General features: G+C 44.2%; 1 protein-coding gene across 9 annotated transcripts in view; it reads left to right on the top strand.

Moving 5' to 3' along the window:
* The window catches only part of ADAM23 (ADAM metallopeptidase domain 23), a gene marked incomplete at its 3' end in the record, with an annotated part of 78,249 nt that overhangs the window by 10,261 nt on the left and 51,255 nt on the right, over positions 1 to 16,733 (top strand). For all 9 annotated transcript variants that reach the window (XM_083628269.1, XM_083628271.1, XM_083628272.1 and 6 more), the window contains exons 3-7: positions 623 to 699; positions 5,869 to 5,932; positions 9,734 to 9,816; positions 13,785 to 13,848; positions 14,915 to 14,987. In XM_083628269.1, coding sequence (XP_083484395.1) covers positions 623 to 699; positions 5,869 to 5,932; positions 9,734 to 9,816; positions 13,785 to 13,848; positions 14,915 to 14,987 — 361 coding nt within the window. The remainder of the gene's footprint in view (positions 1 to 622; positions 700 to 5,868; positions 5,933 to 9,733; positions 9,817 to 13,784; positions 13,849 to 14,914; positions 14,988 to 16,733) is intronic.

Below are 16,733 nucleotides of genomic sequence, written 5' to 3'. Positions count from 1 at the left end.
GTGCTGGGAACCAGGAAATGTAGAACTGTTAGTTCAGCTGGACATCTCAGCGGATTTTGATACTATCAGCGATGGCATCCTCATGGACTGCTTGACTAGCATGGGACTTTTAGGCACCATTTTACAGTGGTTCTGGTGGTATATGTTGGGGGACTTCTGTTGGATGCCTTGTTTTAGGTACCAACTCCTCAGGTACCAACTTGGAGGGCCCATCAAGGGGATCCCCAGCATCGAACTCAGCGGACCCAGCCTACTCTAATCCTGCCCTTAGGCTACAATCCTATCTCATTGAAACAAGTTGTGTATATTTCTGAGTATACATTTTGTTTTATTTTATTTTATTTTTTTATTTATTTAATTTATACACTGCCCTATACACAACAATCTCAGGGCGGTTCACAAAAAAAATTTAAAAAACAAGGTCAAAATATTTAATGCATGTTGCACATGCCGGACGTTTACAATTTTCATTCAAAAACACATCAAGCAGAGGAAGAATATAGTGCAAAGTGTCCGTGGTTAGGATTCCACAGTTTGTGCATGAGCTGGTGTGCTGTGAATAATTTGGCAAACTAACAGAATAACTTTTGTGTGTTTCTCCCGCTTCCCTCCTTGTCTTCAGGCTGTGCATCTGGCTCAGGCAAGTTTCCAGATTGAAGCCTTTGGATCTGAATTTATTCTTGACCTCTCCCTGAATAAGTAAGTGCATGTTTATGGCCATTTTTTTTCTTCCTTTTGTATTATTAGCCTTGAGCTGTTTTAGTTTTAAGAAATGAGGAGGCTCTGCAGTCATTTCCTGAAATACTGTTTGATCATTGAAACCCTTTAAAAGAGGCAAAATCTGTGGAGGAAATGTCTGTCGAAGGCTACTAACCATGATGGCTCAGCTCTGCCTGAATACCAGCTGCTGGAAACCACAGGAGAGGAGAGGGCTCTTGTGTTTGGGTCCTCCTTGTGAGTTTTCCCCAGGCATCTCCTTAGCCACTGTTGAGAGTAGAATGCTGGATTAGATGGGCCATTGGCCTGATCTAGAAGGTGGTTCTTAGGTTCTTATGCTTACCTGTGCTAGGCTGCAAAGAAGTACATGTATTGTTTTTATCATTATATATTTATTTATCCCCTATCTTTTCCCCTGACAAGGACTCAAGGCGGCTTACAGATAAAATAAAAACAGAAAGAAGCATAGAAGAAAACAATACAAAACATTAAGAAACAATTAAACATTAATAGAATTAAAACTATGTAGACAATCACAACAAAAACAGCATGCCACCAGCCCCCTTGTTAAAAGCAGTCAGTTCCCCAAAGCCTGTTGGAACAAGGCAGGGGGACAAGAAGTGGGGAGCCAGTCTAAATTATCTAGGGGAGGGAGTTCCAAAGTTGGGGAGCAGCCACCGAGGAGGCCTTCTTCTGCATCCCTACCAAGTGTCCCTGTGAGGGTGGTGGGACTGAGAGAAGGGCCTCCCTCCAAAGATCTCAGAACCCATATGAGGGAATATGGTCTTTCACTTGGTTGGACCCAAGCTGTGTAGGGAATTGTGCTCGGAAACGGACTGATAGCCAGTGGAGCTGTTATAACAAGGGAGTCATATGCTTCCTATAACCATCCCTGGTCAACAATTTGGCTGCAGCCCTTTCAGAGAGTTGACGTTTCTGAGCAGTTCCATGTAGAGTGTGCTATAGTAATCCAAATGGGATGTAACTATGGGTTGTATCTGCAAACCCAGACCCAAGCCTGGCCATGGCATTCTGAACTTCAGATGATTGTAACTTTTGGTAGTGACCATAACAAGGTAAGATCTGTGAAATGTTATGAGTCGGTTTAGAAGTGGGAAGGCTTTTATCCCTCCACGCTCCTGTCCTTTTTCTGCCCTTGAACTCTCTCATGCTTCACTTACCTCTTGCCCATCACTCCTCCTCAGTATTGATTCAAAACCGGGAATGAAAGCAGAATGAAGTGGGTCTCGATAATCTGCTTATTCGAAGCATATCAGCAGCTGGTTGACAGACACTCTTTCGATCACCTCGGCCATTAAGAGAATATTAGAGACTGAACAGTAGTTTTCTTAAATTGCTGGATCATGGCAGGAGGACATCCTCTTTCAAGGCCGTGGGTATAACTCCCTCCCATAGTGAGCCATTAACTGCTCCATCCAGTAAATCCCTTCCTGCTAGGTTTTATTAGTCATGATGGACAGGATTAAAGGCGATTTATGAAAATAAATAAAACTGGAGAAAAAGTAAAAGGAAATTAAATAATTTAAGTGCAGAGTGTGGCCCAAAAAAAAGCATGGTCAGCTTCTATGGTCCTTGCTTGACTATTTCAGCCATTTTAAGCGAGAATGCATCAGCACAAATACTTGTCAGCTGTGCAGAAGCACCATTCTCTTACTGAAGTTCAGTTAAGATCTGTTTTTGATTATTTTGTTAGTAGCGTGACTGCTTTTGGAGCGAGAAAAGAATGTTTATGAAACTTACTGGATTTGCAACCAGTTAAATTATTTTAAAATGTGGACTCGCATATCAGCACATCTTTCACATACTGATAAATTTGTCTCGGGAACTGCATTTTAGATGAACTAGAAGTTATTTAGGTTCTAACACCTAACTTCTCTGTTCCATCCTGGTCAATGAAATGGCATTCAGAGTCATGCTTAGCATTATCTACTGTCACCATAAAAAATGTGTGCATTAGAAAGGTGCAAAGCAGGTGAAAAACAGGAGTTTTGCTGGATAAGAATTGCTTTACTCTAGAGATGGGAAAAGTCAGCAACTAAGCGGATAGGAAGAAATCAGAGGTAAGAAGGGCTTTTTAAGGTTCCTTTAAAGGAAATTGTGGAGGAAATTTAGTTCACAAATACACACTTTTTAAATTGTTACAGGTCATTGTACTGTATTTATTTTCAAAAATTGTTGTTGTTGTTGTTTAGTCGTTTAGTCGTGTCCAGCTCTTTTTGACCCCATGGACCAGAGCACGCCAGGCACTTCTGTCTTCCACCGCAGTTTGGTCAAACTCATGCTGGTAGCTTCGAAGACGCTATCCAACCATCTCGTCCTCTGTCGTCCCCTTCTCCTTGTGCCCTCCATCTTTCCCAACATCAGGGTCTTTTCCAGGGAGTCTTCTCTTCTCATGAGGTGGCCAAAGTATTGGAGCCTCAGCTTCAGGATCTGTCCTTCCAGTGAGCACTCAGGGCTGATTTCCTTAAGAATGGATTGGTTTGATCTTCTTGCAGACCATGGGACTCTCAAGAGTCTCCTCCAGCACCATAATTCAAAAGCATCAATTCTTCGGCGATCAGCCTTCTTTATGGTCCAGCTCTCACTTCCATACATCGCTATTGGAAAAACCATAGCTTTTACTATACGGACCTTTGTTGGCAAGGTGATGTCTCTCCTTTTTAAAATTAGAAAGGGCAATGATCTATCACACTAGCAGAATAGCGTTATGACCTGTTGAGGGTAGTTGGGAGAGACACTATTTATACTGCAGGGAACACTCAGTGTTCATTTGCAGTGTTTCTTTGCACAGGTGAATTGTCCCCTCTTCCTTTAAGGATTCTTATCAGTTTTTTCAAGGGCAGGGAAGCTTTGCAACAGTGTCCTTTAGCTGCACTGCTGTGAAAATGTTTGTTATTTATTTGAAGCGATTTTATCGTATTGAGAAAAGGTTCTCAGAGCAGCTTGCAACGACCTGAAGAAAGTCATATATAAAGTATGCATTTCAAGCAACATAATTGACAAGAAGCTGATATATTACCTTAATGATTTTAAAATAAAACATTACAAAGGAGATAGAATGCACATTTAACGCAGCAAAATTAGCAAAAAAATTCTTAAACATTTCAAATGAAAACATTACTAAAGGAAGTCAAATATAAAATGCACATTTAAAGCAGCATAGTTAGCAAGAGAATAAAATAAAATATCACAAGCATAGAACATATATGCTGCTGTTGCTGCCAATCCTGCCATTGGTGGTTTATGGTGAGTGGTGGCTGTGGAAGCTCAGGCTCAATGACCTCGGTCTGTACTAAGGGCTTATCCACACTTAGCTTTCCTCCATGCTTTTTTGGCAAGGTATGTTCTTTAAAGCTCTGTGAGCACCCCTTTTTCACCCCAGAGCTTTCCCTGCGTAAACCTGCTCTTTAAAGCTGAATTGGAACAAACGGCAATCTGCAGAAAACTCAACTTGCTGTTTGTTGTACTTCAGCTTTAAAGAACGGATTATCGCAGGGAAAGGTTTGAAGCGGGAAAAGAATACTTGGGAAAGCACAGGGCAAAAGTTAAGTGTGGATAAGCCCTAAGAGACAGCCAAGATCAGGGGTCAGCAAACTTTTTCCACTGTGCCTCAGACCTTGGGGGGGTGGACTATATTTTTTTGGGGGGGAATGAACAAATTACTATGGCCCACAAATAACTCAGAGATGCCGGATTTAGAAGGTGATTGGGCCGGATCCGTCCCCCGGGCCTTAGTTTGCCTCCCCATGGCCAAGATGGTCTCTTCAGCAGCCTCAACTTTTGTAGCTGGAGCCAGTCAGGGCCCTGCCCTCCCAAGCCAGCTGGAAAAAGGCCTGCAAGTATAGCTGTCAACGTACAGATTTGAAAATAAGGGACCAGCAGCCTCGAAAATAAGGGATCAGCAGCCAAAATAAGGGATCAACAATTACTTTGATAAAGTACATATTTTGTTGCATGCAAATGGCTTTAGATACCTATTAGGTCCATAAATTACCATATAGCACATATTCAACACAAAAAAACAGCAACAATTTGTTATTGACAAAGGACAGCTGGACATAGAAAGGGCCCCATTACCTTCAGTAGCTTATTTAAGGCACATCATCAATAAGGGACAGCAGCGGGACATGGCGCTGGGATAAGGGACTGTCCCGCCAAATAAGGGACGCTTGACAGCTATGCCTGCAAGGCAGGGAGCAGGTCTTCCAGGACTCACAGCCAAGATTTTTCACCACCTCTGAGTTGACACCCTTTGTATTCTGTGCATGTGGATACAAGCCTTTTTCTTCCAACCTCTGATCTAGTGACTGATCCTCATGTTCCATTAGAGATATTGATAAAACAATGTTTTCACAAGTCAATACATTTTTTTAGCTTGTGTTTCCCCACAGCCTTGGTAGTATCCACCATCCTCTTTAACAGTTCTGCCATTTCTTTTATTTTCTGGGCTGATATCTGTCCCCATCTTGGTAGCCTTCTCCCTCTTAGTTGAGAATTTCCTTTCCAGCAGGCTTTTGCCTCCCGGGGTTCGCTGATGCATTTAACTCTTCTCTTTCCTAATTTGGTGCATTGGTTTCATTGTTATACTATAATGTTGCTTTTGATATGTTGTCCTGAGCATTCAAAAACATAAAAAGAAGCATGTGAACGCTTTGTTCTTACTTTATTGTTTGTATTGTATTATTTGTATGTTTAAACAAGTTTTAATTCTATTAATGTTTGCTTTTTAAAATGATTGTTGTTTCTTTGTTTTTAGGGTTTCTTGTTTTATCTGTAAAACAAGGGGTCCTGTCAGGGAAAAAGCAGGGGTATAAATAAATATATAATAATAATATAATTTTAGTAATAATATTTGTTTACACACGTGTTTCTTAAGATAAAGTTGTTCAGTTATGTGTAAGCAATGCCATAGTGAATACATCTAATCTTAATTTTCATAGAAAAAAAGTACAAGTGAATATGGTAGATTAACTGTGATAATAATCAAGGCAAATATTCTTTATTACTTTATTGTTTGCAGGATGAATTATGTTAAAATATTGAATGGATAGATAACCATACTGAGCACATTCAGGTTTTCTAGCAGTATTGTTTAAAGAACTATATATATTTTCTCTCATTTCTTTGTAGTGATTTATTATCCTCTGATTATGTGGAGATTCATTATGAAGAAGGAAAACCACAATATTCAAAGGTAATGTAGAAATATTTTATCCTGGCCAAAGAGTGAGCATTTACCAGCATATCCTCTACATGTTCCCCCCCTCCCTTTTCCTTGCACATTTCAAACTCTAGGCAGTTTTTGAGGTGCATTTCCTGTAGTGACATCTGTAACAGGGTCATTTCTGTTAGCAAGCTTACAGATACCACACCACCAAAAAGCACCCCACATTGTCTGGAAGCATATTGCAATAGTTAGAAAAGGACCTGCACATCGGCGATCTTGCGTCACTTTGACACTCCTAAAATGGTTGCCGCCTATAATATAATAATTACAGATTGTATACACTTGGCAGTTAGGAACCACTTAACAAACGTAATTATTTTTGTTTAAGAGGAGCTATATTTAGTCATATTTTCCTGTCTGCCATTAAATTGATAGATGTGTACCGAGTGAAATTTCCTATGCCAAGCATTAACAAAATTACTGTAGCCACCTGATGTATATTCATTGCTGAAAGCATAGATCATGCATTTTATGGTTTATGGAACTTACAGCATTAAGTAGGGCATATCTTAAACGTATCGTAAATGTTTGCAGATTTCTACTAATTCTCACCTGTTCAAGTTCTGTCCAAAAGTGTAGAAGTTGGTATTCTAACTTTACCCATTTCTGTACTATTACCGTATTTTTCGCCCCATAGGACGCTCCGTCCCATAGGACGCACCTAGTTTTTTGGGGGGGAAATAAAGGATTTTTTCCCCCTTTATTTCCCCCCCAAAACCAGGTCGGGGAAACCAAACCAGGTTGGGGAACAGCGGGATGGCGGCGCTGCGCCTCCCCGCTGTCCCCCAAGCTTGTGGGGCTGGCCTATGTCTGCCCGAAGCGCGGGGCGCTCTGCTTCAGCGTGCCCCGCGCTCCGTGCAGCAGGCTGCTATCCGCAGCCTAGGGAGCCCTGCGGGAACTCCCGCGGGCTCCCCAGGCTTGCTGATAGCTTCCTGAAGCCTGGAGAGCGAGAGGGGTCGGTGCGCACCGACCCCTCTCGCTCTCCAAGCTTCAGCGAAAGCCTGTATTCGCCCCATAGGACACACACAGATTTCCCCTCCATTTTTGGAGGGGAAAAAGTGCGTCCTATAGGGTGAAAAATACGGTAAGTTTGTATAGGTCTGTTAGGATTAGTGGAACGTAAAACTACGTTGCCTACCTCATTGCAGTGCTCTCAGTCTGGCTGCTTGCATGGAACCATGCCTCCTTACGTCATAATTATCCCGCCTTTACTTACAGAGATCGGCATTACCATTATCCTTTGCAGGTGATGGTGCTTCAAAACTTTCCCTAAGGATTTGAGAGACTTGAGACTGTGGGCCTGTTTAGATGTTATCTCTCCCCTTGCTTCTGTATATGTGAGATTAGAGGGAAACTTTTTGGCTTGTGTGCTTACTCCCTTGCTTCAGTCACCATGCATGCATAGATGATGTCCAAACCTGGAAATCCTGTGGGGGGTTTTTTTAGAGTATGCCTCTAATGTTCAAAAGGGAATCAGTGTTGAAATAATTGTTGGATCTCACAGTTGGATGTTAACTTTTATGTGTGGTGAGGAAGTTTTGGTAATCCTGGGACTGTTCCACATTTCTCTGCATGTAGATGTTGTGCTGCCCTCGGTTTCACGTTTCTCTGTTGCACTGTGGAAGGGCTTGGTGTATGTACTGCTACCTCATATGCACAGCTGCAATAAGACTGAAAAATTGGGAACCTAGCAACTTCATTGGCCTTCAAACGAATTTACAAAATATAGTTGTTGTGTTGTTTTTGTTTTTTAAAAAACCATCTTCCTGGCCCTCACTCAGTGCTAAAGGGACTATTTGCATTATCAGCAGCTCTGGAGTTGCTGAGTCATGAGTCTTACACAGAACCTTTGAGTCAGCAATTGCACCATCGTTGCATGCTGCAGTAACTTGATCTAGATTTCCTTGAGGATATTTACAGACTCAGTTGATTTGGGAACACTGAGGAGAACCTTGAAATCGTGTGTTCCATAGCAGGTATCATTACATCCCCCAAATGCAGAACTGATTTATTACCCTGAAGGTCAAAGATAGCCCTTTAATATTTAATTTAAGGATAGATTTTAATTATTTTTTTAATTTAAATTTAAATTGCCCGTATGCGGAGACTTGAAACTGAGATGAAATAATTTAGAAATAATTGCTGTAAGACCAACGTATAATTGCTTCTTTGTGACCTTTGCAATAAGCCTTTTGGAATGCGCAAACCATAGCATACAATTTTACTGAAAGCACTGGCTGACTGAAGAGGCATTTGGGCCTTCTGTTATCTTAACAGTTTTGTGGCAGAGTAGAGTTTGTAGTATGCTCTTCCTGTGTTCCTTAGTGACCAGAGAGAATAAGTACATCATTGCATATCTGGCTAATTTGCTTTGTCATTTACTTTCTTGATCAGCTAGTAATCATTATTTTGTTCTTCCTCTCACAGGGCAGTGTTTCCCAGAGATCTTTATTTTATTCATTGATCTTAGAAAACAAAGTGAAGATAGCAACTCTGGTTTCAGATAGAAATACGGTGGTACCTTGGGTACGCTTCAGGTTACATATGCTTCAGGTTACAGACTCCGCTAACCCAGAAATAGTGCTTCAGGTTAAGAAATTTGCTTTAGGATGAGAACAGAAATCGTGCTCCAGCGGCGCAGCGGCAGCAGGAGGTCCCATTTGCTAAAGTGGTGCTTCAGGTTAAGAACAGTTTCAGGTTAAGAACGGACCTCCGGAACGAATTAAGTACTTAACCCAAGGTACCACTGTATAATAGATTCAGATTATACGTCATATTACTTAAATCCAGTGCTTTTTTCTAAAAAAAAAAAGTTTATGGGTACTCTCATTTTGACTTGAGAAAATCACCATTTTATAGTTCAAATTGGGAAAAATAAATACAGTAAATGGACAAAACTATGAAGATTCACAAAATGTATTGGGGTATGCGTCCCCCCAGAAAAAAGCACTGCTTAAACCACAGACTCCTAGATTATCAGCTAGTTGACTGTATTTCTAACTGCTCTGTAAATATTGTACTCTCCTTTTAAAAGAACAATAGACTGTTATTATAATAAAAACATGTTAGTAGGTATTTTGGCTCTTGAAACATCATAAATGAAGCAGATACATCTATAGTTCATTAGACTACAGGACTGATGATTCCTCCAGAACTTTCCTTCAAAACATTTGTTAAAGGTTTGAATTCTTAAAAATTCTAATCCTGCTCACTGAGCAGAAAGTTTAGCTGAATCACTAAGTCTGTTTAGAACTGCAGCTTTAATTCAGTGTAGCTTTTTGCTTGTTTGTTTCATTTAGAAGAAATACATGCTTCTTGTACTTTCCTTAAAAAATGCTGGAATTCAAGAAGACATGCTTTTTTTAAAAAAATGATATTTATTAAAGTTTCAAAAAAGGTTACAAAATAAGAAAAAGAGGGGGGGGAGAGAAAATACAAAATGCAGGAAAATAAAATCAATTAAAAACAAATCAATCTTTCCATGTCTTGTCTTTCATTTACTTGTTTCCCTGACCTCCTCACACCTCCCTTTTTTGTATTCCAGTTCAGTTGGTTAATTCAGCAAATCCTTTCCCTCTTTGTTTTTATCTTAATCCTTTATCTTAATATATTATAACTTTACATTCTCAGAAGACATGCTTTTTGCCCTGTATAGCCTTTATGCACACACCCAAGCAGTCACTTACCTTATACAGTCCAGGTGAACGCTAACCCTTTTATAAACAAATTGCAGAAGCCTTAAATGAAGCTGTCCATTTTATTCCTCAGGGAGGAGAACACTGTTACTATCATGGGAACATCAGAGGTGTCGAGAACTCCAAAGCTGCACTTTCAACATGCAATGGACTCCAGTAAGTACTGGTATTGTCACAGAACCATAGGACTTTAGAGTTGGAAGGCATCCCAAGTCGAACCCCCTGCAATTCAGGAATCTTGCTAGTTTATGTAGTTGCAGGGACGTCTTTACCATTGGGCGTAGTGGTGCGGCGAGCCAGGGAGCCAAGCGGTGGAGGGCGCCAGGCAGAGAGTCTGGGGAGGGGAGAGTGGGGAGGTAAGCGAGGCGGAGTGGGGGCTTGGTGCCTGCATGCCTCCAGCGCCCATCTGAGGCGGGAAGGCTCCGGATGCTTTCCCGCAGTCCAGATGTGCTGGTCCCAAGGATTAACCATGAGGCAAGGTCCAAGTCCAGTCCGAGGTCGAGGGTGCAGTATGGAGGCAGTCCGTCAAAGCTGACGTTGGGTCCAAGGCAGGGAGTCGGGTGAGGTCAGGAGCTCTGGCAGAAAAGCAGGACAGGGTGCAGGCAGGAACAGGCTACCACCAATGTTGCTCCCGCAACTTGGGACTGGGGTTGGCTGGCTTTTATCTGCCCCGAGGCATAGGGCGGCTTAGTCATGCTGGCCACATGACCCGGAAGCTCCCTTGGCCAATAAAGCGAGATGAGCGCCGCAACCCCAGAGTCGGCCACGACTAGACCTATGGTCAGGGGTCCCTTTACCTTTACCTTTAGGCTTTCAATACCATGTGAAGCAGCTATCTGGGATGGGGATTAAGTGCATTGTATTCCTTTCCTGTCTCAGTGGCTTTTTCCAGAAGGTAGTGCTACCCAACTTCTACTGTGCCGTGACTGGTTAGCTATATGATATTCTGCATCTTTGTTTCTGTCCTCCATGCTGTTTAAAATCTATTTGGCATTTTAAGTGTGATGACATTTGTTGTGTACTGAGTTGAATAGGATCCAAAATGCAGCAGTCTGATTGGTCCTAGAACAATAGGATTCAGAATGCAGCTGTGCTGGTCCCGAGGGCTAACCAAGAGACAAGATCCGAGTCCAGTCCGAGATCGAAGGTGTAGTATTGAGGCAGTCCATAAAAGTTGAAGCCGGATGCAGGGCAGGCAGTCGGGTGAGGTCAGGAGCTCCAGCAGGATAGCAGGACAGGGTCCAGGCAGGAACCGACAACCAACGAAGTTGCTCCCGCAACTTGGGACTGAGGCTGGCTGGCTTTTATCTGCCCTGAGGCACAGGGCGGCCCCAATTCTCAGGTGACTCGCCTCTCCTGGCCTGGAGGCGAGCACTCCTCCTGCGGGAACTTAGTTCCCTCCGCCTCTCTGCCCTGAGCCTCTACAGCTCAGGAGAGGCTGGAGGATTACCGGACCCAGAGGCAACCTCAGCTTCCCCTGACGGGGTTGAGAGTGGAGCACCTGCAGGCAATGGGTCCTCCATCACCTCAGGAGCCAGAGCAGACTCAGCTGGTGTCTGCACCTGAGGATCCAGCACAGGTGAGGACCCTTCAGGCTCAGGCCCCAGCCCCGGCTCAGCTGGTTCTGGAGGTGGGGAATCCTGTGCAGGCTGGGATCCCTCAGGTTCAGCCTCCGAGTCCAAATCCCAGGCCATCACACCGGAGCTCTCTCCGCTGGCTCTGCGACACACCACCTCCTCGGTTGCGTGGTGTGTGCTTGCATCCCAAGCTTTGTGCATAATAAATGTGACTCTGTCACCGCTCCCGCCCCCCGCCCCCCGTCCACTCTACTTCAAAAGATCGAGGCTACACGCTGCAACTGCTGCCCCCAGCGCCCCTCCCTCCTTCCCCGGCTTCTCCACTGCCATGCACGGAGCCTGCCTCCTCCCGCTGCCCCCACCACCTCTGCACTCCTTCACACGAACCGCATTTCCTTCCCCTGTCCATCCCCTTCCACGCTCTCTCGTTCCCCCCCTTCCTCCCCAAGCAAGGACAGCGAGACTGCGGCTGAGTGAGTGTGCTTCTCTGCTGCGGCGACGCGGATGGCCCAGCCCTCTTCGCCTGTCCCTGCCCAGACACGCCCTCATCGCGCCCGGCTGCCCAGCCCCGCACTATGACCCCACCACGGGAGCCGATGCCCAGCCGCGCGCGAGCAGCAGCGCGAGGGCGGGAGCAGCCTTTCCTAAAAAACTTTAGGGCCCCCCCTTTAAAAAGATCAACAACTCTGGGGGAGGGGGGGCGCCGGAGGGATCTTTGCACCATGGCGCCGGATATGCTTAAGATGGCCCTGTATAGTTGCAACATAGTTACTGGATGGGATGTGGGGGGGGGGGAGTCTCCCTCTCCGGATGAGCCCCTCTGATGCTTCTGCTGCCACCTCACAGTCAGTGAATGCTTTAAGGAATTGTGGAGGAAGATGAGAGGCTCGCAGAGAAGGTGCACAGGGTGGGTGGCCAGGAAAGGGTTATTTGGGGAGCCTCAGATGTATTTCCAGTTCAATCAAAGGTGAACAGCCAATGTGAATGCTTGGATGAACTACGGGGATCTTCCTAGATACCCATATTTTTAACTACCGTATTTTTCACTCCATAAGGCGCACCTAACCATAAGGCGCACCTACTTTTTTTTGGGAGGGGGGGAATTCAAGGGAAAAAAATATGCGGCTCTTGGGGACTTTTGCGGGAGGTGGGGGAAGTGAGAGAGAGTCTTGCTCTGTCCCTTCCCCCACAAGCCAGGGATAGCCGCGCGAAGCCTCCCCCAGGGCCGCGGGATGAAGGCTCCCCGCTTCCCTGCGGAGGCTTCGTGGGCTACACCAGAGCTGCTCAGGAGCTTGTGGGGCTGGCAGGGGAAGCCGGGCTTTCCCCCACCACCAGCCCCAAAGAGCAGGTTGGGGCTGGCGGGGGAGCCCAGTCCTCCCCCCAGCCCCAGGGACCACACATTCGCTCCAGACAGACATTTCCCCTTAGATTTTAAGAGGGGAAAAGTGTGTCTTATGTAGCGAAAAATACGGTATGTTTCTGATTCTATGGTTCTGTGGAGCTGAGTGTTATTTTAATTTCAGGTAGGTAGCTGTGTTGGTCTGACACAGACGAAATAAAAAATTAAAAAATAGTCTGGTAGCACCTTAGAGACCAGCAAGGTTTGTTCTGGGTATAAGCTTTTGTGTGCATGCACACTTCAGATACACTGAAACAGAAGTCACCGGACACTTATATTTAGTGGTAGGGTGGGGTGGGATTTTTCTCAGGAGGGTAGTAGGAGATGTGTGATTGACTCAATGGGTATAGTAAACCTGTTGACGACTGTTAACGACTGCAATTAGTCCTACAGAGAAAAGCAAGGGTAGTATGCAGATGACCAGAAACAGCTTTAGCATGTGTAATGAGACAAGAATCCAATATTCAGACCAGGTCTTTCCATAATTTTCAGTATATAAACCCTCCCACTACAGTCATACCTCGGGTTGAAGTAGCTTCAGGTTAAGCATTTTTGGGTTGTGCTCCACGGCGACCCGGAGGTAACGGAGCGCGTTTCTTCCGGGTTTTGCTGCTTGTGCATGCGCAGACGCTCAAAATGACATCATGCGCAGAAGCAGTGAATCGCGACATGCACAGACGCGGGTTGCAGTTGCTTCAGGATGTGAACGGGGCTCCAGAACGGATCCTGTTCACATCCAGAGGTGCTACTGTATATATAAGGGTCTGGTGATTTTTGTTTCAGTGTATCTGAAGAAGTATGCATCATCGCAAAAGTTTATACCCAGAACAAACTTAGTTGGTCTCTAAGGTGCTACTGGACAATTTTTTTATTTTTTTTATTTATTATGTTATTTTACTGTTATTGATGGGTATCACTATTCATTTTTTTCTGGTTTTAAGATTATGTTTTATATATTGATTAATTTTTTTGGAAGCCTCTTTGGGAGTGTTTGCCCTAAACAGTCTTATAACTATATTGAATAAATTGATGGGCTCTGTACTCAGATATTCCAGTCTGAAACAGTACTGATGATTCTGTAAATGCCTACTCTGGTATAGCTTCCTTGACTTGATTCTCTTAAATCTATGTTTTTTCTTATATTCTAGTGGTATGTTTGAAGATAATTATTACCTATATTTGATAGAGCCTTTGGAATTGACTCATAGTACGGTAAGTTAATACTGAGCTATGTAGGTGTTTTGGTTTGTTAACTGATAGGCTTGAATAGAAGATAAGAATTTTGTAGGTTAGTAATATGTTTGCAATCTGATTTATGTACAACTGACTTTGTTTGCTATATTTGAATATTCATTACCTTATTTAAAGAATAAAGAATAATCTTCATATTCTATGAATATGCATTTAGATGACAAAAGTCTCTAAAACCTGGATTCTCCCGCTGATTGCTGGCAAGATGTTTCTGATCTTCAGTCATATATGTGTCCATTTTTGTTTATCAGGTTGAAATTTAAGCAAGCAAATAATTACCGTCCTCTTTTTTGTTTCCCCACCCCTTTCTTTTGTAAGCTGAAATATAACTTTAAATCTGAGCATTTGCATCTATTTCAAAATCTTAACTGCCAGTGGGTACTACTAGATGTGTAGATGAAATTGCAGTTTCCCCTTTTCCCTTGAAGGCTTCCAGCTTCAGGGAAGCTCTGATTCAGTAGATAGACTTTAGGCAAACTTCAGAGGATCAGGACTACGGTATTCCCTTGTGTCTGAAGATGTGATGTGGAAAATAGATATAGTTCCCCCCCACGTGAGGCTCTCTGCCCCAGCCTCTTCCTGCTCACTAAACCCTGTTTCCTCTTCAGCTTCCACAACTTCCTCCTCCCAGTCTTCTCCGTCTAACCGCTTACTGTCGTCCCACCTCCAGTCTGCTGGCTCTGAGATTTCTTCCCCTGGGGGTTCTCTTAAGGGTTCCCCAGCTGGTGCCTCCCCCCCCACTCCTCTGCATCTAGCCAAGTCCATGACGGAAGGAGAGGGGAGATTGTTTCATCAGCGCAAGCATTGCTGCTTGCCGGACAGAACAATAATAATGGCATGACATTGAATTCCTCACTATATCTCATAGTCTGGCTTTGAATATTTGGATTAATTGGTTAGGCTGTTGCAATATTAGTTAATTTAAAGGGCGGAGCTTCATTCCCATGAACAATATTCCATGAATTAGAATGTCTTGAGCTTGAATTTGTCCCATGATTGACAGACCTGTTTTTCTCTTTTGTTACAGAGGAGTACAGGTAGACCACATGTCATCCAGAGGACGTTGGGAACAAATACTTCCAAGCAATTGGAAGACCTTGGTATGGGACTTTTGATACCCTGTTGCAGTGATATTTAATGCTATACAGTGGTACCTCAGGTTACATACGCTTCAGGTTACATACGCTTCAGGTTACAGACTCTGCTAACCCAGAAATAGTGCTTCAGGTTGAGAACTTTGCTTCAGGATGAGAACAGAAATTGTGCTCCGGTGGCGCGGCAGCAGCAGGAGGCCCCATTAGCTAAAGTGATGCTTCAGGTTAAGAACAGGTTCAGGTTAAGTACGGGCCTCCGGAACAAATTAAGTACTTAACCTGAGGTACCACTGTACAATGACTTTGTCAGTTATAAATCATTTAACTTTCTGCTGTAACAGAAAGGAAGTTTAGGGAAGTTTTTAATGTTTAATGCTGTATTGTTTTTAACACTTGATTGGAAGCTGCCCAGAGTGGCTGGGGAAACTCAGCCAGATGGGCGGGGTATAAATATATTATTATTATTATTATTATTATTATTATTATTATTATTATTATAATAACAAGGGCTGAAACAATTGGTGGCAGTCTGTATTTGAATGCTGCAGCATTAGAAACCTCTTTGGATGTTCTTTGAACGTGTGCAGAAATAAAATGTGGAGGTGGAACTGCCTGTTTCTATCAGTGTCTACATCCTTACTGTTTCCAACCCTGAGTATGGCTTATTGAGCAGAAGATCTGAAGAGGGATCCTTTGCACATTTGGAGAACACACTTAGAATCCTTCCTGTGGTTAAGAGCCTCATGTAACCAGGGATCCTGATTGTGGGGGTGATTATAAACATGTTTAGCCAAACATGTGAAAACTCTCCTTTCAGTCCTTCCTTCTGAATGAGCAAAGGTGGGAGGTGGAGTCCGTGGAGATGGGGACTTGGAGGGTGGGTCTGGTGAATATGCTTCTGCTCGCTCTCCATGCATTATTCTCCCACATTATTCTGAAGAATGCCTGGAGGCAGGGGTGACCTGAGGGGTTTCAGCACCTTAGGGGAAGCACCTCGTTGCCACCCCCATTATGGGGGGCGGGCAAACCCCACAAGAGCTTCTGCCTCTCTTGGGCAGAAGGGGAGATTCCCCCCTCCCTGGCTTGGCTGCAAAACTGGGTGGCGGAACCCCCGCCCCTTTTGCCAACTCAGAAGGAGGGGAGGTGTTCCACAGATCTTTGCCACCAGTCCCTCTCTGCCCCTAGATTCGGGGAAGCCTGCTGGGCAACAGAAATTGGATGATGCCTTGGAGGGGTGCCACCAGACACAGCTACCTCACCCTGCCTTATGGGTGGGCTGGCTCTGCCTGAATGAGACCAACATGCTCAATTTCCCTTCAGAACTAGGTAAAGGTAAAGGGACCCCTAACCATTAGGTCCAGTCATGGCCGACTCTGGGGTTGTGGCGCTCATCTCGCTTTATTGGCTGAGGGAGCCGGCATACAGCTTCCGGGTCATGTGGCCAGCATGACTAAGCCGCTTCTGGCGAACCAGAGCAGCACACAGAAACGGCGTTTACCTTCCTGCTGGAGCGGTACCTATTTATCTACTTGCACTTTGACGTGCTTTCGAACTGCTAGGTTGGCAGGAGCAGGGACCGAGCAACGGAGCTCACCCTGTCCTGGGGATTTGAACCACCGACCGTCTGATCGGCAAGTCCTAGGCTCTGTGGTTTAACCCACAGCGCCACCCGCGTCCCGCAGAACTAGGTAGACATAAGCAATATGGTTGAAGATCTTCCTTTCTTAAAATATCCCTTTTTCTTTTTCAAAA

Source organism: Podarcis filfolensis (assembly GCF_964270895.1).
Source record: "Podarcis filfolensis genome assembly, chromosome: 1".
In the NCBI taxonomy this organism is placed as follows: Eukaryota; Metazoa; Chordata; class Lepidosauria; order Squamata; family Lacertidae; genus Podarcis; species Podarcis filfolensis.
The sequence above is the reverse complement of the archived record's forward strand: the minus strand, read 5'-3'. Positions and strand labels throughout refer to the sequence as shown.